At 37.6% G+C, this 23,560-nt stretch overlaps 1 protein-coding gene across 1 annotated transcript; it reads left to right on the top strand.

Annotated features, from left to right (window-relative positions):
- Nucleotides 1-20: 20 nt before the first annotated feature.
- LOC117288391 (myc box-dependent-interacting protein 1-like) lies at nt 21-18,534 on the top strand. The gene is made up of 11 exons (XM_033769237.1): nt 21-89; nt 9,809-9,944; nt 10,608-10,702; nt 11,242-11,337; nt 12,145-12,243; nt 12,475-12,560; nt 13,545-13,709; nt 14,557-14,824; nt 16,680-16,802; nt 17,466-17,567; nt 18,182-18,534. The coding sequence occupies exons 1-11, from the start codon at nt 21-23 to the stop codon at nt 18,260-18,262; spliced, it is 1,320 nt and encodes a 439-aa protein (XP_033625128.1). The 3' UTR covers nt 18,263-18,534.
- Nucleotides 18,535-23,560: the final 5,026 nt, after the last annotated feature.

Consider the following 23,560-nt stretch of genomic DNA (forward strand, 5'->3'; position numbering starts at 1 on the left):
AACAGAGGGCAGTGTTCAAAATGGCAGATTTCAGTCGAAAGTCGAAATCAAGTCTCCTATCAAAAAATCTCACAAGAACGAAGGAAAAGGTCAGTAAAATTCAATATAATTGTTTCTCATTAGCAGGATTGTTTCCCTACACGATGGCTGAGTAAATGTTGACATAGTGGTATTTATGACACTCAATTAGTAAGGTTTATTAGTGGACCTGTTGAGAAGAAAAAGAGAAAGTCATTGATTGGTGCAGTCTATGCCGCTATGCGTTCATGCATTGCCCCAGTGCTGTGGTCTAGGCTAAGCAGGACGTTCAGTGTTCACAAATGCTGACTTTGGTTAGTATGGGGCACTCGGGTTGTAACTTTTCGCTGTATTAAAACTTAATTTGTCCTGGAATTGGCTGAGGTTGACATTTAATGTTTGATTACTGACTGTCCCCACACAACATTATTCCTCTCAAAAAAACCAAAAAAAAGGTGAAAATCCAACCAAACTTGATTGATTGACAGATATTGAAGCATTCTTAAATTACAGTTTTAATAATTACAGAATTATTGGAAAACTTTATCCTGCCACCACTTTCTCACAAATTTTACCAACTAGGAATACCTCATGTTACTATTTTTTCATAACGAATGAAAAAGTGGTGGCAGGATGATGCGGAAACTTTTCTAGATTATCTCCAATCTTTCTTTGAATGGAAAAGTTTGCGTATGGTGCCACCACTTTTTTATTCGATATGAAATAATATAGTTTCTAGATTATCTCATGTGACATACCTTTTTGTAAAAATGAGTGAAAAAGTGATGGCGCCATACGGAGAGAATATCCCTTTGAATTGCTCCGCTGTCAGAAAGAAGTACATGAAGCGCTATACTTGGAAGAAGAAGAAGAAGCATAGCAACATACAAGACTATAGTGCAGCGAATTATGTGTCTTTGAATATAGATGTGAAGTCAAAAAAGATTAGATTATCAAATTGTTGAAAGATACAATTTTACAAAGGCTGGGGATACTTTACTGGCGACATTAAAATCATTTTAAACTGTATTGGCTGGCACTGTTCAAACTGCCGTCAAAACAATGTCTCGGAATTTTTTCACAATTGCGGGTAAAATAGCCACTACCATAATCAAACCATTAAAATTAATCCCAAGTCACCTTGGTCCGAAATCAACTCTTCCAGGGTCAGCTTGAGGCAAAGCTCTGGTTATTGTCAGCAACAGACTATCGGTTTGAATCCCGGTCATGACGGCACTACATCATAATCGTTTCATAAAACGTTTGGAAGTAGTGCATTCTGGTCCATAACCCAGGCTTCTAGTGGATGATACATTGTACCCATCCCTACATCCTTACAGACTGTGAAGGGGGTAACTCTTTTTCAGCCCAAGGAGTAGGTGGCAACGTGCCCCCTTCGGCAGTTGATTTGGTTCGGCAGACCAAATCAGTTACATGTAAGTGTAGCGCTCAACATGAAGTGGCCGTCTGGTATTGTATTGTTAGGTGATATCTCATGGAGAGAACAAAAATAATAATAAAAATAATAAAAATTCTCTTAGAGCAAGACACTTTTATCTAAACTTCTCAGTAGCTGAAAGTTTCTTCTTGTTAACTTACAGCATGTCATGTCCATGTATTTTTTTATTTGAAGCAAAAGTACTCGGACAATAAAGCATCCAGAGAACATATCAAGTGCTGCAAGTTTGTTTCAATCATGGTGTTGTGGACCCAATTTCAAGGAAACTGGTTAATATAAGAATCAAGGAAATAAATTGTGGTCACTCATGTTGGTCGCTCAGTTTCCTGATAGTAAAATTTAAGCCCAGTGAAAGTAAAACAAAACATGTATACATTTCAAAAACTTTGTTTTCTTCATCAAAATATGTATACACAAAATCAAATCGGAAAAAGATTTACAAAGAAATTAGTACTTTGTGATCAGTTGTCTTAAATTCTTTACATGTTCAAATTGTGTCAGATCTTAATAAGTTTTGTCCATGAACTTTGTGCGGACAAGTTATTATGCGGAAGGAACACAGTACACTGCATGGATTTATTAATTACCAAACTAACTTGTCCTTGCTTTCTTGCTTTTGTTTACAAGGACAATTTCATACAGATCCAACCTTCAAACCAGCCTGAAAGAGGTGTTTTTACTGATAGTGACTGGATTCATATTTAAATCCTTCCTTTTTAACAGGAAAATACACCTCTATGTAGAGGATTCATCATGTAATATGAATTGTAGATAAAACAAACACAGTCTCTATTTTCACTCACACCACTGGGCCATTTCCTGGAAATCTACTGCATGCTCAGGTTATTCATTTACATTTCAAATACAAGTCCCATACAAATGACCGAGATGAACCAGTCACAAAGCTCAGGACCAGTGAAACAAAAAGTGAACTGTTCCCCTGGAAAGTTACATTTTTGTATATCGGTCAAACACCCAGGAAAGGAAAATACTGTTATTGATCCAAGGATGAACACAATCATCTTTGACAGATAAGATCCTTGACAGATAAGCTTGTCTCCTAAAACATGCACAATTCATGTTCAAACATTAGGGTCAAATTTCATAAAGCCTGTGAGCATAAAAATTGCTACTTAGCACAGAAAATATTGCTAAACAGAAATTGGTTACCACCTAAAATTCCATAAAATTTTCATTGTTGCAACTAGTGCCCCACTCATTATATGCTTTGCAGAAGAAATTTTCTTAGCAGTATTTCCTGCTTAACGGCTTTGTAAAATTGGGCCCAGGGTATAGTGTATTTACTGTATTAAAAAAAACAAAATAAATTATTCAACTTTATTAATATTTTGTTTGTGGAATGTTCAACATTTTCAGTAACCTCATTGATTGGATCTTTCTAAATCATTGTTATACAACTGTGGCCATGTGGATTTTTTATTTTTATGAAAATCCCAGCTCAAGTTCACACAGTGATTGGTAAAAAGGATTCTTATCAAATTAATCTTTGTCAGTAAATATTGATTCTTTGATTCACATTCCTGTATCTGTGACCTGACCATTATAACTGACATAGTTATTTGAGCCCGTCCACACAAAGTGGATTGAGAATTATGGCATTTTGGTCCAAGTTCTGATACTTCACTGAGGCAATGATGGCGATTGCCTTCATGCCCCCTGGTCATTGCCTTGGTGCCCTTGAAATGCTCTAGTAGAAATTTACTGTTCTCATGGGGTGCCCTTTACGAAGGAGAAAATGCCTCTGGTGCCATTAATTGCCCTTTCAAAATGGAAGCAAACAGGCATGCGGTCCTTTAGTAGCAATCATTGACAGTCGTAGCCATACATGTAGCTGTAACCATCAATTCAAATACAGCCTAATAGTCTGTACCCTTGTAAAAATAATAATAATAATTGTGGCTTCTTATATAGCGCACATGTCCGTCACTCAGTGACGCTCCTGGCTCTGTAACATACAGTATTTCCTGCAAGATGTGGGACTACGTTTTTAATTATGAGACCTAATTCTGATAGCACCATGTAATGTTTTACAAGGTGCTGTGGCGCAATTTGCTGCCGATCGGACCAGGAACACCGGGGCGAACCCCTTCTCTTTTCGATAAGTGCACTGGGTTCTTTTACATGCGTTACATAACACATGGGACCAATGGCTTAACGTCCCATTCGAAGGACGAAGCAATGGTGAAGTGTCTTGCTTAAGGACACAAGTGTCACGGTTGGGGATTCGAACCCACACTCTGCTGATCAGAAACACCAGAGTTTGAATTCGGTGCTCTTAACCGCTCGGCCACGACACTTCCACTTCCTTGTAGTGAATTAGAAAACATCATTAGTTTGTGCACAATGAACCTGTAGGCTAACACCCGATATTCATCCTTCCCAGTGTAATGAAAGGTCTTCCGTTAATGAAAAAACAAACCTTCAAGTTAAACATCAAGTACTGATTGATGTCAACAGAGTAGACCCAAAGGTCAAGTGGTTTACACTGTGTGGTTATTAAATCGTAATTTATTAATTGCAACCACACACCACTGATAGATAACCTTTACTGTACAGTACACTCTTTGTTATTGTGATACACAAGTATGCGGTAGTTACTTCACATACGTACATCAATAAGCAGGCCTCAAAATAACCCAGGGCACCCACAACAATTGCCTTGGTGCCTTGTACTTTTGGGTGCCCCTGCAAGTTTCCATTACATTTAAGTGCCTCTTACATGTTTTTATGTACCAGAGGGAAATTTCTGTGCCCCTTCAAGAACAAAATTTTAAGGCCGGAGTAAGGTTTCCTTTCGTGTAGCAGTTTCAAAGCTAATGTTACTTCATGTCATGGAGATGGACCTTTACGGCGTGAACTTTTAAAGTACTTCTAAAGCATCATGTTTTGTTCATCGTTTATACTTCGCTTGAGCAGTATATTTATTTTGTCTTCTATCTATCTATTCATCTTTTTATGACTGCACTTTCTACTCTGTCCTTACTCTATGATCTACCCTAGCATAAACTGACTGCCGTAAATATCAAAGCAGTTTTAAATGATAATGAGAAAATTACTTCTTTCTTGAAAACTACGTTACTTCAGAGGGAGCCGTTTTCTCACAATGTTTTATACTATCAAAGCTCCCAATTACTCATACCAAGTAAGGTTTTATTTATTTTGAGTAATTACCAATAGTCCCACTGCCTTTAATGATAATGAGAACGAGTACACTAATCGCATTATTCAACGCCTCGGTGTACAGAGGTCAGGCATTGATATTATTTTGTTCTCTATAAATCATCCTGGAGACCATCTGAGATCGACTATATAGCTCCCTTGGGGTTGGAATCTCTGGTGTGAATGCACAGATGCACAGTACACATCATGTTTGCACTGTAATCCATTATAGTAAGCTGTATACAGTTGGCCTAATTTTGTATGGATTTAATTAGGCTCTTTACTGCTAACACAAAGATACATTTGTTTATTCAGTGTAAACTGTAGTAGTGGGATATGTAATATAGCCTGGTTGATACATGTACTTACTGCAAATGGGATACAAATTTTGACGTCATAAATTCGCAATGAATAATTCGGAAGAGTTGAGCTGTACATGTACACATGTATGTACTCCTGTGAAATATTTGCAACGAAAATTTAAAACAGGGCTTTAGTCTGCGACCAAGTTGGTCTCAGCCAAGAGTATCTGCAAATTATTGAAACTTTTTAAGTCAAGCAAACAATTGTTAGAATTCAATATGTAAAAGAGATTGAAACATGAAACAGAAATAGATTGATATTAGGTTGTTTCAATTGAAGAGGAAACTGATGCCTGATTGTCAGAAAATGCAGGGAATGTGCCTTAGAGGAACATGACAAAACAATCATAAAGAATAAAAAGACCTGATTCAGATTTTTGAAAACCTCACTTCTTTGGACGAAATTGCAGAATTCCTTGTTCCTAATCAGGGTTCTTCCCCAGGGTTTTTCCAAGAGTCTATGGGATTCAGGACCCACGTTTGTTTAAATGTTTGGCCGAAGCTACATGTAGCTGAATTTAAAACAAGGTCTTTGGAATATTTTCTGCTTGGTGTTTATCTTGGTTTAAAAGGCCCTATTGTTTACTCTGGAGCATTCTATATGGTTTTCTCAGGACGTTTGTGGTGAAATTGTTTGCATCAACCAAAAATATGTGCATATCGGCCCGAAATCTGTGTGTATGGGTCGGGTGCCCTAGCTTGTGCATATGGGCAGAACCCTGCTGATGATCCCCAAACACCCATCCCCCCCCCAAAAAAAAAACAAAAAAAATGTTTTTGGTTTACCTAATTATGTGATACTCCGGATATAGTCAGCAATTAGTCTGATGTTGGAATTTACATTACACGGAGGAAGGAACTCAATTTGTCCTTCCTCCATATGTGTCAAACAAATTATTCAGTTTAAAGGGAAAGCATATTAATTTTTGGGAATTCACTCTTAAATTAATGAAAACTTCTCTTGATTGAAAGTACAGCAACTTTCCATCATAGTGTAAAGTGTTTTGACATGTTTGAGAATCATTTGATTTTATCCCCTGATATTATTGACTGAAATTTTGTGCAAAATCTTATGTGCAAATAATGTAAAATTTAAAATCTGAGCAATGTCACTGCCATGCGCAGATTGTGGATTCTTTACATGTACCTCAAAAATGCTTCCACCTTTTGAAATGACATTTTCACAGTCAAAATGAACACCAATGAATGGTAGACCCAGGCCTGATACTTCACAGAGGCAATGAAGGCGATTGCCTTGGTGCCCTTCAAATGCTCCAGTAGAAATTTACAATTTCCTCATAGGGTGCCCTTTGCCAAAGAGAAAAAGCCTTGGTGCCCTTGCCCTTTCATAAAACCAAGCATACAGGCCTGAGACTCGCACTTTGCGGAGGTGAGTTCTATATTGTGCAAGGGATAAATATATTCCCAATGATGTCACAGCACCAGCTGGGCACATTTTCATGGCCGGCTTAAAGCCAGTGGACACTTTCGGTAAACAGTGTTGTCCAAGCCCCACACTTTGTGTAATATAAAATAACAAACCTGTGTCGGCAGAAAATAACGGAAAAACCCACCCTTGTTTCGGCATGTTTCGCCGTGTCATGACATGTGTTTACTATAAATTCTATGTAATTCTCGTTGTCGAGAATTGATAATTGTTTTAATGTTTTCTCAAAAAGTAAAGCATTTCATGGAATAATATTTCAAGAGAAGTCTTTTACCATTACCTTCTGTAAACCCTGTCAGTTATTTGTAAATCTGTGAACTTTTTTTTTTTTTGTTCTGTTCCGAAAGTAATTTATGGCTTTAACGTAAGCAAAGAATCAGCATTTATGGAAGCAGGGTATTCTGCGCTAAGTCAAGCATACATGTATTTCACGGGTTAGCAGGGAATCTTTGTTCATGCGTACTCAATAAAAGTCTTAGACATTCTTCGCTTATGCAGATATCAGAAATAGAGGGCTTGCACAGTAATGAGAAAGCTGAAGATGGTGATCTTAAGTGCATAATTTGGGGGTAAGCAGAGTAATGAAATAGGGCCCTGTCCTCTCTCTGGATACATTGTACATTACACAATCAATGAGCTATTTCCCTTGTATAGCATAGCAAAAAGCCAACCAAAATGTGCCGAGTTGCTACTCAAAAATTACGATTTGTTACTGAATATTGACATTCAGTGTTCACAAAATAAATGTTCTGCTAAATTTAATGCTCAGTGCAAAAATTGTTGGACTAAAATCGTTCCATGTATTTTGTACACAATCATGACAACTCCTGTACTGTACACTGTGCATCAATTGTATACACTGTGATAGTACATTAACTGTACTGAGTTGTTGAAGGTCTATCGGTACTTGACCTTGAATTAACGCTCAGAATACCAGCTGAGCTGCCTGTGTGTGTTCGGACCCCACAGGATCCTATAGGGTTCTACCTACACATATTGTCTGTATTCATCAGTTGTTCGGCCATTATTTATTATTTAGTATCTGCTGACATGCAGTGATAAAATATTGATTTTTGAAGATCTGGTGAAAATCAATGGCTGCCATCTGTGTTTTTTTTTTTCATATAAAATTCTTCTCTGAGAAGACAATAGAGTAATGTTTTTTAACACAAAGTGGGAATGTAAAATGTACTTGATTTTAAAGTGAAAAAAATAGGGCTTTAATTTAGCGCCCTGATCTGGGATAGTTATTAGTTTCCTTTTCCTTCCTCGTACTTTCCCGTTTACTGCAGTCCCATTTCTCCAGGAAGTAGAACTAAATTTGATCCAGAAATTTTCTGTTTTGATTCGTTGAATATGGGTTCTGTAATTTTGTTATAATTTACTCCAAACTCAGACTAGAAAATAGCTGATATGTTTAGTCTTGTTGCAATTTAATATTCACACTAGGGAATTTTGTTAACTGTCTTGTATGTCAGATTTTAAATTTTTACAACAAATAGTTCATGGCATGAGTTTTCAACCAGGGCCCAATTTCATGAAGTTGTTAAATGCAGAAAGTATTGCCTGAGACATTTCTTTGCTTAGCAAAAACTTAATGGGGCACCAGTCACAACAATTCAAACAAAATGTAATTTTGGCTGGTACATGTTTCTGTTAAAGCCATTGGACCCTTTCGGTACAGAAGAGGAAAAGTAAGTTCACAGATTTACAAATAACTTACAGGGTTTACAGAAGGTAGTGGTGAAAGACTTCTCTTGAAATATTATTCCATGAACTGCTTTACTTTTTGAGAAAACAGTAAAACAATATCAATTCTCGATATCGAGAATTACTGATTTATTTTACCCACATGTCATGATACGGCGAAACGTGCGGAAACAAGGGTGGGTTTTCCCATTATTTTCTCCCGACTTCGATGACCGATTGAGCCTAAATTTTCACAGGTTTGTTATTTTATATATAAGTTGTGATACATGAAGTGTGGGCCTTGACCAATACTGTTTACCGAAAGGGTCCAATGGCTTTAAGCAATACTTTTCTGTGCTTAGCAAGTTTTTGTGCTTACAGACTTTATGAAATTGTGCCCTGAGCAGAGGCTTCCTAGTGTCTTTCTCAAAGGCTAAGTGTATATTTTTTTAAACACTTTCCAAATCAATTACAATATTTTTGTTAAAGTCTACAGGAGTTCACTTCCTTCTGACAAACAAAACCAAAACAAAAATAGTCTCAGAGTGAAAGATCCACAATGTGTCTCCATTAAATTTACAATTCAATCATTTTCTCGCAAAATGTTTTCATTTATTTGGAGGAGAAGTTTTTGTGTCATCCCATGGTCCGTTTAACACTTATCCTGATTTTAGCTGATCCTTTTAGCTGGCCAGGAAGTTAATCAGCCATTTATAATCCCATTTTATGATTTAATGAGCTGTAACACACACAGGAAATGACCCATATTTCAGGTAATTCTCTTGCAATTTTCCAAAGAGTGGATGGTAATTTGCTTCAAGGTCTACCACCCCTCCTTGTTTTTCTTGCCCCTCGTAATATTTCATTTGTCAATCGTGGTAATAGGGACAAGGTTGTGTCCACAGAGGTCAGTATCTGACCTACATCAGGCCTGAACACTTCGTTTTTGAAAGGGCAAGGGCACCAAGACATTGTGTATCTCCGTGGTAAAGGCACCCTATGAGGAAATTGTAACTTTCTACTGGAGCATTTCAAGGGCAACAAGGCAATGACCAGGGGGCATGGAGGCAATTGCCTACTACACATGTACATTGCAGATTTAACATGTAAAACATGAAACATTGAATTTGCTGAGTCTATACAATACACCAATCCAGGCGCGCACCGGGCGCGCAAGTGTTGAGCACCGTGCGCCATTTGCTGCGGTGTCTTCAGTGCATGCACAAAAAGACACCGCAGTTGTTAGTTTTTTTAAACTTTGTTTCAACGGATTGGTCTATTGAGGTAGTGTAACTCGGAACTTTAATTGGACCAACAAAATTTGACAAGATTTTTATTTTCGCATCCCCTGCTGCCAGTGCCAAGTCAAGGATTCCAAACTGGGTTTTTTGTCACTGGGCACACTCGGTGGTTTGGCAATAACTTTGGCATTTTCTTTAGAATGCTGGGGCTGTGGGTTCGAATCCCACATATGTAGCTTGTGGATTGTTTCTGTCTGTGAGACTCAGAAAGCAATATATAGTACTTCTTCTTGTACATCATTGTCTGGGTGCAAATTAAATGTATTGATATCTTAAATCTTATATCTTATACCATGTACATTGTGTATCTTGATTTATCTTATAACCCATCTTCAATCTTGACCAATTACAGGTTCTTCAGAGACTTGGCAAGGCTGACGAGACCAGAGATGTCAACTTTGACCTTTACTCACAGAATTTTAACCAACAGCAGGTGGCGGCATCGCGGCTACAGAAGGAACTTAAGACATATGTGGCTTGTGTACGAGGTAAGGAGTGTCTTAAAAGGGGAGAGTGTCAGCATGATCAAGTATTGGCTCTAATCCAGTTACTTACATGTACATGAACATCACGCAGGCATACGCTGGCCATTATGCCAGGATGGCGCACTTTGTGATGCCACAGATTTTTCTGTGGACGTTTTGAAATTCTTTTAAAGGCAGTGGACACTATAGGTAATTACTGAAAATAATTTTTAGCATAAAAACTTACTTGGTAACGAGTAATGGAGAGCTGTTGATAGTACAAAACATTGTAAGAAACGGCTCCCTCTGAAGTAACGCCCTTTTCGAGAAAGAAGTAATTTTCCATGAATTTGATTTCAAGACCTCAGAATTAGATTTTGAGATCTCGAAATCAAGCGTCTGAAAGAACACAACTTCGTGTGACAAGGGTGTTTTTTCTTTCATTTTTATCTCGCAACTTTGACGACCAATTGAGCTCAAATTTTCACAGGTTTGTTATTTTACATGTATGCATATGTTGAGATGTCTTTGACAATTACCAGTAGTGTCCAGTGTCTTTAAATAGAGGTCCTCTTTACTTAGGAGAAAATACCTCACCCTTCGCGAAAACTGTATTATTTGTTGTTAATTTTGTTGTAACTTTGAAGGATAAGCATCATTATTTTGTTTTGTTTTTGATGTCTTTAGCGATGAGTAGTGCTAGTCGCAGTTTGCATGAAGCATTAGAAAGCATCTATGAGCCAGACTGGGTCAGGAGTGACCAGATACCTCAGTACAAAGAAGTAAGTACACCTTTTAGTTCCTCTGTCTTCCCCTCTCATCTACACCCCCCCCCCCCCTCATCCCCTCCCCCTGAACATTTGCTTAAGGGGACGTTTTATTTCCTCTGTCTTACCCATTCCATCTATCCATTCCATCCATCTATTCCATCTACCCCCCCCCCCCACCTCATCCCTCCCCCTGAATATTTGGAGGGGGGGTTATAAATGGTGTGTCTCTCTTATTATTACAATAAGATCTCACCTTTTGGAGGTCATTTGTCATTTATTAATCCTGGTTGTGAAGCCAACGACTCTCAGAAAAACGAACTTAATCAGCCAAAAACCAAAGTGCATAGAAAACAAGGAAGGAAGTATTCCAGGGGAAAACCCACGCAGTCGGGCAGAGACTGAAAACCCAATCCATATAGTTCCCCTGTTGGGATTTGAACCAGTGTCCCAGAGGTGGTAGGCGAGGAATCTAGGGCAAGCTAGGGCATTGGGCTGTACCACACCCATCCTTCTTTATTTTAACCAGACTTGATTATCGTTTATTTGTCTAGACACTAGAACTTCTATGGGACGACTTCCAGAGAAAGTTGAATGACCAAGTGGTGAATCCTCTCTTTACCTACCAGTCCAAATTCCCTGATGTGAAGGTAAGAACCAACAGCCTCCTCGATCGAACTTTAATAACGGACCGTGTCTTCACTGAAGGCTCGTGAGGCATGGAGCGCCGCTGGCCCCCACAAACACTCTCACACGAAGGCCTGTACTTTGCTGTGCTCCCGGAAGACCGTAACCATTTCGCTCCAGTAGTTTTTTTTATACACAATATCAACCTCTACCCTCACAGATGCCCATTTATACCCCTGGTTGAAGAGAAGCAAATATAGTAAAGTATCTTGCTCAAGGACCTAAGTGTCATGACCGGGACCCGAACCCACACTCCAGTGACTTAACCACCAAAACTTGAATTTGATGCACTAGACCACTCGGCCATTTCACCATTAGGGGAATGCCAACATGAGGGTTAGATAGCTCAGTTGGTAACCAGCAACGACATGTTTATCTGGAGGTTACAGGTTTAAGTCCCGCTCGAGTCCATTTTCCTTCATCAACCCAGAATTCTTCGTCATCAGTTCTCAGTAAAAATGCAAATGAGCTCAAGAGCAGTCACCCACTCTGTTTTTGGGGTCTAAACAATGATACTTGGCAATGCAATATTTTATAAGCCACAATATTTTATTATGTCCACAAATAGATAAATCCTGCTCATTTGTCTACTTCTCTAGTGCTTTGGATACTGTTTCCAAAAGCTCCTTGGAATCTATAACCCCAGGGGTTACCAAAAGGTAGAAATGCCATCATTTCAACATACCTTTGAATTTGATAAGCTCTGTTTCATTTTTGTAAGTTGTACATATCGTCTTTACTTTAGATGGATTTTCTTTGACTCTCTTTAGAAACATGTGGAGAAGCGAAATCGAAAGCTGATTGATTTTGACAGCGCAAGACACAACTTAGAAACGCTGAAGAAGAAAGATGATGCCAAGGCAGCTAAGGTACAATTAGAATGAAGCCAAGCTCCTTTGATAAATTGTCATTGACAAGTTTGATGAGTTGACAGAGTTTAAAGAGCTCTCTGTTGCTTGTTAACTTTATAAATGCTAACATACATTTTAAGTAATTACCAAGCATGTCCAGTGCCTTTGAAGCTTCAATGTGCAATTATAACAGTTTATGAGTACCGCACTGTTTTAAGTTATACTTCTGGATTTTTCTTTCTGTAATAGGCTCAAGAGGCATACAATGAAGCCAAAAAATTATATGAAGACATTAACAATGAAATCTTAGAAGAACTTCCAGCACTCTACGACAGGTAAGCATGAAATATTGAGCCTTTAGCAGGAATGCAACTTCTTAGCTGATTTCCTTATTTTTAATCATTTTTAATGTCAAAAAAAAAGAAAAAAAAAAAAAGTTATATTTTTGGTCTGGTGATGATTTAAAACATTTTGAATTACTTAATACCCCCATCACAGCGGACTCGTTCACACAATGTAGTATTGTTATTCACACTATCACTCAACTATTGCGATCCCCGCTCAATCCCTCCTCGCCGCAAATATTACTATCGTGTTACAACAAGACTACATTTTTCAGAAGGTAGTGAGATGGTATAAAGGGTTTGGGTACTTTTTGTACGACACAAAACACAACGTCCACAGATATACATTAAACTTTCCTGGTTTGAAGATAACAATAGTAGAACGCTTCCCTTAAAATATTACTTGCTGGGGTGCTGTAGTTTTTGAGAAACAAAGAAAACAATTTCACAAAAATAAGTTTAAACGTCAGGCCAGACTTATACCATTTGTGGCACGGTTGGCTTGTGCGTAAAGCGCTCGCCTCTCACCGAGGTGACCCCGGTTCGATTCCCGGTCGGGGCAAATATGTGAGTTGAGTTGTGCGTTGGTTCTCTGCTGTGCCACAAGGGTTTTCCAGACTATCCGGTTTTCCTCCTTCAGGAAAAAATCAAACACTTTCGATCTTGGTTGTGCTCCGTGGTCATAATGGGTTGATGTGGCTGGCAGCTGAATGCGCCCTTGCATGCCTGCTTCTCGAACACGTTGTAGCCGCGTCCTTCGCAATTCAGCTCTTAGCTGCGAGTAAGGATGATTAGCCCCCCAAATTATTATAACTATTAATTATTATATTGTTCAATATTTTCTGTTGTATGAAGAGTAAGGAATGGATAAGTGTTTTCTTGAGTTGAAACACATCCTGATGTTATTGAGTTCCTTACAAGATGTTTCCTGGATATATTTTATTCCATTGTCCCCTCTTGCCTCTTCCTCCTTAGTCGCATTCCCTTCTACGCCACCACCTTCCAGCTTTTCTACAGTGCCGAGGCAACAATACATGACGAGTTGGGGAAGATGTGTCTAGATCTAAGTAACATCACGGGAGAACTCTACGATGAGACGTCTAAAGGAACATATGAAACCAAAAGATACTCATCGGCCGGGTAAGTCCAGATCCAAAAACTCTCTAACGATATTCTTCTAAACGTCACGAGTCAATTTCATAGAGCTGCTTAAGCAGAAAATATTGCTAAGCAGCAATGATCAGGATACCATTCTCAAATGGTACGTGTGACATGGGTGTTTTACTGGTAACCTTATTCTGGTAAGTATAGTTTTGTTGTGCTTAGCATCTTGTTGTGATTAAGCAACTCTATGAAATTGGGCCCAGTAATTTTTTAGGCTTTTCCATGTGTTTAATTCCGTTTACAACAACTGAAATTTTGCTCAAACTGAAATTCATAGAGCTGCTTAAGCAGACAATATTGCTTAATAATTGTTTGCTTAAGCACAAATGAGCAGGATACCAGTCACAAATTGTACATTGAGGCGATTGCCTCCATGCCCACTGGTCATTGCCTTGGTGCCCTTGAAATTCTACAGAAGAAATATACAATTTCCAAGGAGAAAATGCCTTGGTGCCCTTCCCCTTTCTAAACTGAAGCATACTGTCCTGAGTTGAGACTACCTCCTCTTTTATTTATTTATTTATTTATTTATTTATTTATTTATTTATTTATTTATTTATTTATTTATTTCCGGGCAACACACAAACAATACATACAGAGAAAATAACACTGTAAAGACTACAGAGAACAAGCCTGCGGATAACCAAACAAGACAACATAATTATTATTTAAAGGCTATCCAGACAGAAACAACCTACAGACAAAACCAACCTACAAAGGCACATAAAAGTACATGAGAAAACACGTCATAAAAAGTGTTTAATTACATGGATTAATTTATATAAATAACAATTATAGAATCTATTTCTCTCTTTGTCTTCAGGTCCTCCGATGTCACCAGCAACGCTCATACGTCTCAAGCAACCTCACCCGGCAACGCCTCCCAAGAGGATTCCATCTACGAGGTTACAGTCCCTGAACATTATGAGGAAAGAGAGGTTGCACCCAGGCCTGTGCCTCAACCTCAACCTCGAGAACCTCAACCTCGAGAACCTCAGAAGCAAGAGGTTGCTGATGAGGTAGAGGATGAGGATGATGACGACCATTTTGAGTATCAAGTCCCGCGACCCGCTGATCCTCCAAACCCAGAGGTAATATTAGTAGCTTTTCATACAGTGCTGATATCTGTCTCTTTAGTAGTGCTCAAGGCGCTTCAATATTAATAATGTTTTCCTGCAAGGGTTTGTGGAGCTATGCTTTTTGTTTAAGTATGAGACCCATTTCTTTTCATTACAACCATGTACTGGTTTGCAAGGTGCTGTGGCGCATTATTCAGCCAATCAAACTAGGAACACCACGACGAACCCCTTCTCTCTTCACTTTAGTGTACTGGACCATGTGCACGAGACCGATGGCTGTGTACTAGGCCTGGGCGAATTATTCGAATATCCGATTAATGGCGAGTAGGTTTTCCTATCCGTAACCCGCGAATGCCTTTTTTTTCTTAACCAGATATCTGCATAGGGCGCGAATACCTATTTATAAACCGGACTGTTCTGCAATTACAACCAAGTAACCAGATATTCTTTAATATCCATTTATCCGTGGACGTCGGGCGACAACTGATAGGAATGTTTTGTCTGAATCCTTATGAAATTTTTATAAAGACAACATAAAACAGCCTAAATTAAGTATTTAACTATGCTAACCTCCATGAAGAGTTAAAACAATGACATTTCTGACGTAATTTGTCCAATGATTACGAAAGTTTTCCTTCACATAGAGTCAATCACGATCAAACGAAAAAGCAAATCGCCATCTTTAAATTAGATCTGGTTATTTTTATGAATGAACCGAGTGACACTGTCTAAAACTAATATCAATCCGCCAATACGATCTAAAAAAAGCGGCAAAAAAAACTTTTTTTTATAGCGCCCTCTCGCGGCGAAAAAAACTATTCGAATATCCGGTTAATTTCGGATAGTTGGCCAGCGGTATCCGAATATCAAAATTTCACTATTCGCCCAGCACTACTGTCTACCCCTCGTGAACGACGCAGCAGAGATAGAATCCTCATATTTTATTTTGAGATTTGCTTTCAAAAGTCTGACATTTTAGGGAGTGTCTCAAAATTCTTGTGTGTTCTAGGTTCAAAAGAATGTTCATGAGGGCACACGCCCACAATCTTTTAGAACACCAGAAGGTTCAGCTGGACTGCAAAAGCGTACTAAAGTGCAGGAGCAATCTTGCACAAGTGCTTAGCCGTACTGGTATTTTTAACGTTCCAATGAGCACAAGCTGGAAAAATTATCCGACTTTTGAGCTGCTTGTTCCCTTAACAACAAAGTTTCTTAAATTATTATAATTTTTCAGGTCACAAGCTCGCACATTTTGTTTCAGCATATAAGATGTCCGTATCAATTCCAGCCCATTCTGAAGTCATTCATTTTAAAAGAAAATAACTTGAGAGATTTAAGCCAGCACCAAATCTCATAAAGTCTCAGAAATGTTTTCTTGAGAGTTGCTAAGCAATATTTTCTGCTCAAGCCGCTCTTTGAATGTTGGCCCTGATTGCTAGCCACACAGGGCAAATTGTTAAGGAACATTACAGAATTAGTTTTTGCTAACCAAACAATTGATGGCAGTGTAAGCACTTTATGTATTCCACCATATACGTAAACTGACAAACCTGAAGAAGTTTGAGATCAATCAGCCATCTGGGTCACAAGAAAATAGTGAAAAATTAATTACACATTTTTGCACGGCATGGATGCAAAACAAAAATGAATAAAACACTCACTGAGCGATAAACTCCAAAAGCAAAATAAGATTATTTGTTTCTCAACAAATATGACATTTCAGACAATAATATTTCATGGGATGTTTTCTACTATCATCATCATTAGACCGTGTAAGTTTTATGTAAATCTGTGATCTTCATGATTTTTTGTTTATTACCAATTCTGTAACGTTCCTTTCTAATTTTGTTGCTACTGTCGTTTTCAGCCAAAGATTTTGACGACCCAGAACAGTGAGGAAGACAAGCCAGTCGTACCACCACTCGCGTCTCCTGAAACCGTCTCACCAAATAAATCAAACGGAGAACTGCCACCAGGGGTTGTGTTTAGGGTATGCCATTCCTTAACCCTTTTGAGACCAATCATTTCTGTTTAATCATCACCAAAAGACATTGCTTATTTTGTTAATTTCTTCAATCATATATTCTCAGTAAAAATGTCAACAAAAGGTTTTCATGTACATGTACCGTGCTAAAATTGTGTGAAGGAGACAGTGTTATGCACTTAAAGGATTTGGGTACCTTTTCAAAATGTCCATAGATTTACATTAAACTTACAGGGTTTGAAGATAATGATAGTGGAAAGCTTCCCTTCAAATATTACTTACTGAGGTGCTGTAGGTTTTGAGAAATGAGTAAAACAATGTCATAAAAATACGTTTGTAAATGATTAAAATAATTTTCGTCTCATGAGACGAAAATTATTTTCATGACATTGTTTTACTGATTTCCCAAAATCGACAGCACCTCAGCACGTAATATTTTCAGGGAAGCTTTCTACTATCATTGTCTTCAAACTGTGTAAGTTTAGAGTAAATCTGTGTTTTTTGTCCTACAAAAGTTAGATAGACCCTTTAAGCGGCACATGGTGTTTTACAGCCTGTGTTCAAAGCAGTGTAATATAACATAGATTATTCCATTTATTTGTAGGTGAGATAACCCAATTTATGTTCAGAGCAGCATCCTTTGACCCAGATTGTTCCATTTATTTGTAGGTGAGAGCGACACATAACTACATAAGACGAGATTCAGATGAATTGACGTTTGAGAAGGGCGACATTATTGATGTACTCCAGTTTGATGACCCGGACGATCAGGTCAGTAAACCAGGTTTGAGGTTGGGTCCAAATTAAATGGCTTTGGCTTTGGCCATCAGTCATAGGTGGAAGCCACAATCAAGCATATTGCCCCAAACTATAATGCAGTGATTTCATTGTATGTAAATTAATCATGTTCTCCCCTTCCATCCAATAGCCACGCCATCTTACAACTATTCCGTCACCATTAAAATTGTTTTACAAATTACAAATTACATTTTCATTACTGTTAAAATCTTCTGCAAGTTCAAGGACAAAACACATTTAAGACTTCTGCCTCTTCACGTAATGACATATCTGTTAATTTAAAAAGTTCACTGTTTCAACGTAAGTGACATGTGTTTCGGAATTAGAAGCTTATCACAACAGTTGCAAGATTTAAAACACATTGACAGTCATATCACCAAAAAAATAGCTTGGATATTCACACAAACCAAGTACGCGCCGAGCTAAAACCTATTGCACTGAGCATTTTTCGGGCGTGATACAATGTTTTGTAAACTCGAGATACAACATATTTGCACTAACGCGATGAAATATAATAATCCTTTTGAAAACTTCATTATGATTTTATTTTTATAATATTCTCTTTGTTGAATGTTAAATTCACACAGGATGAAGGCTGGTCACTTGGAATTAAAGTAACCGATGGAACAAAAGGAGTCTTCCCTGAGAACTTTACTGTACGACTTTGAGATACTGCCCTCGGTGTCTCCATTTGAAGAGCTAACAACCAGAGTATTAGTCCAAAAGATTTGACACAACATGGCATGACAAGGTAGATGTAAAAGTCCAGGCTTGTGAAACTTCAAACTGAGTCATAGTTAAGAGAATATTTTTATTTTGTCATATCTTTCTGATTGTCTTTAGTTTGAAGTGGCTGAAGGGGTTAGGCAGGGTATACTTTTGGTATTCTTACTTGGTGTAACCCAACATATACATAAAATAACAAACCTGTGAAAATTTGAGCTCAAAGTTGCGAGAAAATATTGAGCGAATAAACACCCTTGTTGCGTAGAATTGTGTGCTTTTAGATACATGGGAAAGGCTTCATTCCTTGAGCCTTTTGAATATTCTGGTGAAAAAATTACCTGTATCTTTAAAACTACATTACTTCAAAGAGGTTCTTTGCTTACAATGTGTAATTATATCAACAGCTCTCCAGTGCTCTTTACCAACAAGTTAAAACTTGTTGAGTAACTACCATAAGTACACCCTGTCTTTTAAAAAGGTCATTTTTTCCATCCATGAGTACATCCTCCAAACACAATAATATTTTGACTTATCCCGGATGTAGATTAAAGGTGATGGGGGAAGATTCAGATTGACATTAAATCTGGTGATTTTTAGATTCCAGCTTTTAGTTTTGCGGCACAAAACAAAGACGGGAATAGCGACTCTAAGCCAAAGGCTACATACAAACTCACTGACAATCTCCGCTTGATTTGTTTACAACTTGTGTCGGAAAGTTCTCTTTCTTGAAAAAAATGACAAGAATACTTGGACTGTTGTACTTTTAGAACTGTTTTTATCTATATATCCTTAGCCCCAAAGTGAAAGCTTAGGTCAGTAATTCGGACCGAGATAATCTTGCAGGCGTCCGGTGAACTTAGTTTGGCATTTAGATTCAAGTTGTTTTCAACTTCGTGTTGAAAGGAAGAACATGTCGCTTTGCTGGAACTGTAGCTGGGTTTATATTTCGATTTTCTGGAGCGCACAATTGTAACAAATTGAGACGTCTGAAATTGGAGATTACTTAGCAGGGATCATTTTCACAAAACTTTTTTAAAATATCTACTTTTGCATACATGTTGAACTTGACCTTTCTTAGGAAAATAATTTTTCTGGTAATTTTCTGTAAGCTTTTGTAGTAGAATTTTTTTGTTTTCGTCTCCAGTAGTATGTAGATATTGTTGAATCGACCCTGGAATGGGCAGATGGTGAAATTTCCAAAAGTACTTTTGTATAAAAAAAAGAGAAGAATTGCGGTTGCTGCAGTCACTATGAAGCAGTACATTTATAAAGAATTGTGCATGATAATGATGTATTTTACTAATAACAAACGTAAGCTTGGAATATGTACATGTATATATACATTTGATGCGAGACATTGTACATAAAATGGAAGCTCCCCTTTTTAAGTTGGAACAAATTTTGTATTATTTAATCACAGTCCAGTAAGTTTTTTGTTTATTTTAGATTTGGTTTTTTCGGAGGGGAAGGAAAGAACGCAGAAAGTTTGAGTTGAGGATGAGACATTTAGTAGAATGGTTAATAGATTGGACCAAAGTAAGTTTTGAAGAGATTGGGTAGGATTGAAAGTTAGTTTTTATCAGGGACTTTTGAGATGGTAGCACTAAGCAGGCTTCCCATTGAACGAGCCTTTTCTGTTGTTCCTGTTAGTTACTAGGCACTCTATGATTACACAGTTAGCGCAGAAGTTCAGCGCTTGCTCATTAAGTGGACAATTTGGTGGTGAGCAGAGCCACATCTTGAGAACGTCTCTAGACACTGGAAAATTTTGATTTTCTTATTTTTCAATTAGTCAGGCAGGCTCAATTGGTTGTTCCATTATCATCCCCTTGATGTATTTTTGGTTTCATGCTGATTAATTCTTGTACATGTAATGAACATCCTGACCAATCCATGAAGTGTGTGGTATATTTGTTCCTTTTTATGTCATAAGTGTTTCTTTTTAATGCGTATTTAAATCATTTTTATAGTATTATTAATAAAACGTCTGTTGTACATGTATAATCATGAAGAAAACAGTGTTCCAAAAAAACCAAGACGTCCTCCATCTTGTTCAGCCCTGGTACCCTGATACAATATAGTGTTGGACTGTTACAGACAGAGCAGGGGGTCAGACTATTTTCTTCACAGCCAGGCTTCGAATTGATGATACCCAAGCCTACATTCGTATGGACTGTGAAAGGGGTAACCCTGTTTCAGCCCTAGCAGTAGGTGGCAACGGCCTCTGGAAAAAATAGTTGTAGCCCACACCTTGAAGTGGCCTTCAGGCCTTGTGTGTCTGGCGACTTGCATAAAATACAACAAAATAACATTTTAAAAAAAGCCTCTTTCTAGTAAACAATGGGCCTTTCTCAAACCTTTGCTTGAGCTCCGGCTCCAGGTTCTGTCTTGTGTTCAGACCACCACCGTAGGCAAAAAACCCGCTGCTCCAAAACATGTATAGGCCTGAAAGCTGAGTTGCGTTTACACTGCACATGCAGTGCGCGTAGCCAAAGCCTGAAACGGATCCCAAGCTGAGGTTCGAGAAAGCCCTCTGGACTTGAAATACAGAAAGACCAAAGATGGCTGTCGGTGAAGTGTGGGCTGGGGAAAAAAAAATCAGTGTTGACTTTAATTTAATTTCCTTGTATTTATTGCTTTTCCTTTTTAAAAGCTTTTAATCATAATGTGTATCTAAAGTTTAGGTTGATTTATAAACTGATTAAGTAAAAAGTAGACTAGATGATATGAAATAATAATGATAATAACTGCCGCAATACTAAACTTCTTATTATCAAGGGAAGATATTGTGTTTATGAATTATGTATTTGCAAAATTAAAAACGTAATGCAATATCAGTCGTATGGTTTACTATAATGGGAAAACGTGTGAATGCACTTGATGTAAAAAAGTGCCTTTATTTGTTCTGGGTACGATTTCACACAAAAACTTAAAGGTTGATCGTAAGATGGGTAACAATTTTAATTGTTGAGCGAAGTCTGATGTCACAATACAAATCACCATGGCGATATTTGGGCAACTCATCTTAAGATGACTCTGGAGTGCTTTGTGAAATTTTAACTCTGAACAGCTATCTTTTGAAGGAATCTTTTGTGTGCTGCGTGGTAAAATGTAGAGTTTGTGTCTGCTTATTTTGTTTATACCTCTTGTCAAATTCTGTTAGCGTTTTATTTTTGTCAATTTTTTAACTTTTTTTGTATACATTGTTTTAATATATATTTCTGTTTTTTGGGGGGTGGATGTATTTTAATTTACCTCTTGTTCTCGAGCATCTTAGGATAGGAATAACTTTTGGCTAAGTTTCATCAAGTTGCTGAAGTAGCTAAGCACAAACAACCTTCTGCTTACCAAATGTGCAGCCAGCAAACGATTCCAAGTCCAAATGCCATGATGAAACCTTGGCTACATAAACCGGCCAATTTGAACGCCTTTTCACAAACTTCCGTCTTCTTCTTTTTTAGTGTAATAATTTCTATAATATTTATAACCTTGGTGGCATAGATAATCAGAAAACAAATGTATTACAGTACCAGTAATTAATATTATTATCAATTAAAATTATTTGTGTAGATACCCATAGGTTTACTATCAAAGGTTGTGTATATAGTAGTTTTTTTTTATAAAGTAACATTTTGACGAGGAGATTTAAGACAAGACAATACAAAGTTTGTCACTGCTTACTGGACAAGGTGTATAGAGAGAAACTGGTCACTGCCTTTAGGGACATTGTTTGACTTGACCTATGAACTTTGACCTGTATATTAATCAGATCTGAGGTTCAGTTACGGTTTCGTTGAATAGATCAACTTTGTATATTTTTTAACAGCCCACGTGGACTTTCAGCTAGTTCACTGCGTTTTAACCATACAATAAACAAAAGGATGAGGATAAAGCAAAATTTTAAAGCGTCACGTTACTAGAATATATTTTCCGTTCGGCTTTGACAGATTTTTGAAAATCTTTTGTTTCACCAGGTTCACCAAAGTGTCTGCTGTCTTGTTTTAATTTTAGACAGGATGCTAAGTGAGAGGAACCATTCACTCATAATAAACTAATCTTACAAATTTGTTGGGTTGTTTGTTTGTTTTTTTGTTTTGTTTTTTTTGGGGGGGGGTTCACTCCTTTTTTCCTCTTTTTTCTTGAAGAAAAGAATTAGTTGACTGAAACATTCACAGTCCATTAAAGGTGCCGACCCTCGTTTGGATTTGTACTGGGTCCAGTTTCAAAGAGCTGCTTAAGCAGAAAATACTTCTTTACAGTCTGTAAGGGTACCTGGGTGTTCTGCAAGGATGAATGGGTCTGTATCAAATTATCACTCTGCAAGTTATGGAACCGGTAAGAATGGAATCAATATATCAGTTAAATTTGTGGCTTTTCTTTATTAATTTATGTCCCTGACATTTTATTATCCTGTATTACTGATAATTGCTTCTTCTTTTTTATTATAATGTAATCAATCGTTATTATCAGCCTGTTTTCTCTCTATGAACTTTATGTCATCAGCGTTACATCATCTAAACCAGATTGTTAAACTTGTACAAGTCTTTTGTTAACTAACAATTTATGAAATTCTCAGTGTACAGAATGCGTTACCAGTTGAGGTAATCTAATACAATACCTTATATTCAATTTATTTGATATAAAACAGAAATAAAGAAGCTAACTTTACCCCATCGCAGTTCTATGTGTTGAGGGTTAGACTGGCAAATAAGTCTACTCTTTTGTTGATGTTGGTGAGGCTGATTTACTAATAATGGTCTGCAGTGAGATTTGAAACTTTACGTGGTTGAAATACAATCAAGTGAGGTTTGAGGAAATACCATAAAATAAATTTGTTTTTGAGCCTTTGTTGGTTTTTAGAAGACCAGTGGTTTAAGAATTGTATGTTTCGATCAGTGCTCCTAAATACATACAGGGCCAGATTTCCTAAAGCCTGTAGGCTCAACTTGCTAAGCACAGAAAATTCTTGCTCAGCAGAAACAGGTAACCAGCCTAACCCATAAAGTTTGCTACTGGTGCCCTACTAATTTTTCGCTGATCAAAGAAATTTGCTAAGCAGTAAATGTCTGCTTAACAGCTTTATGGAATTGGGTCTAGATTGTACCATCTCCATAAACCTCACTTGATTATTATTCCTACTTGATTTGTGTATACTTTTGCAAAAGCTAGGTTCTGTGAAACTCGTTTGTATTATTTTAAGCTCGCAATCGGTGTTTGAAATATGTAAACAATGAAGTAGA

The sequence above is a fragment of the Asterias rubens genome, chromosome 3, assembly GCF_902459465.1.
Source record: "Asterias rubens chromosome 3, eAstRub1.3, whole genome shotgun sequence".
Taxonomy (NCBI): domain Eukaryota; kingdom Metazoa; phylum Echinodermata; class Asteroidea; order Forcipulatida; family Asteriidae; genus Asterias; species Asterias rubens.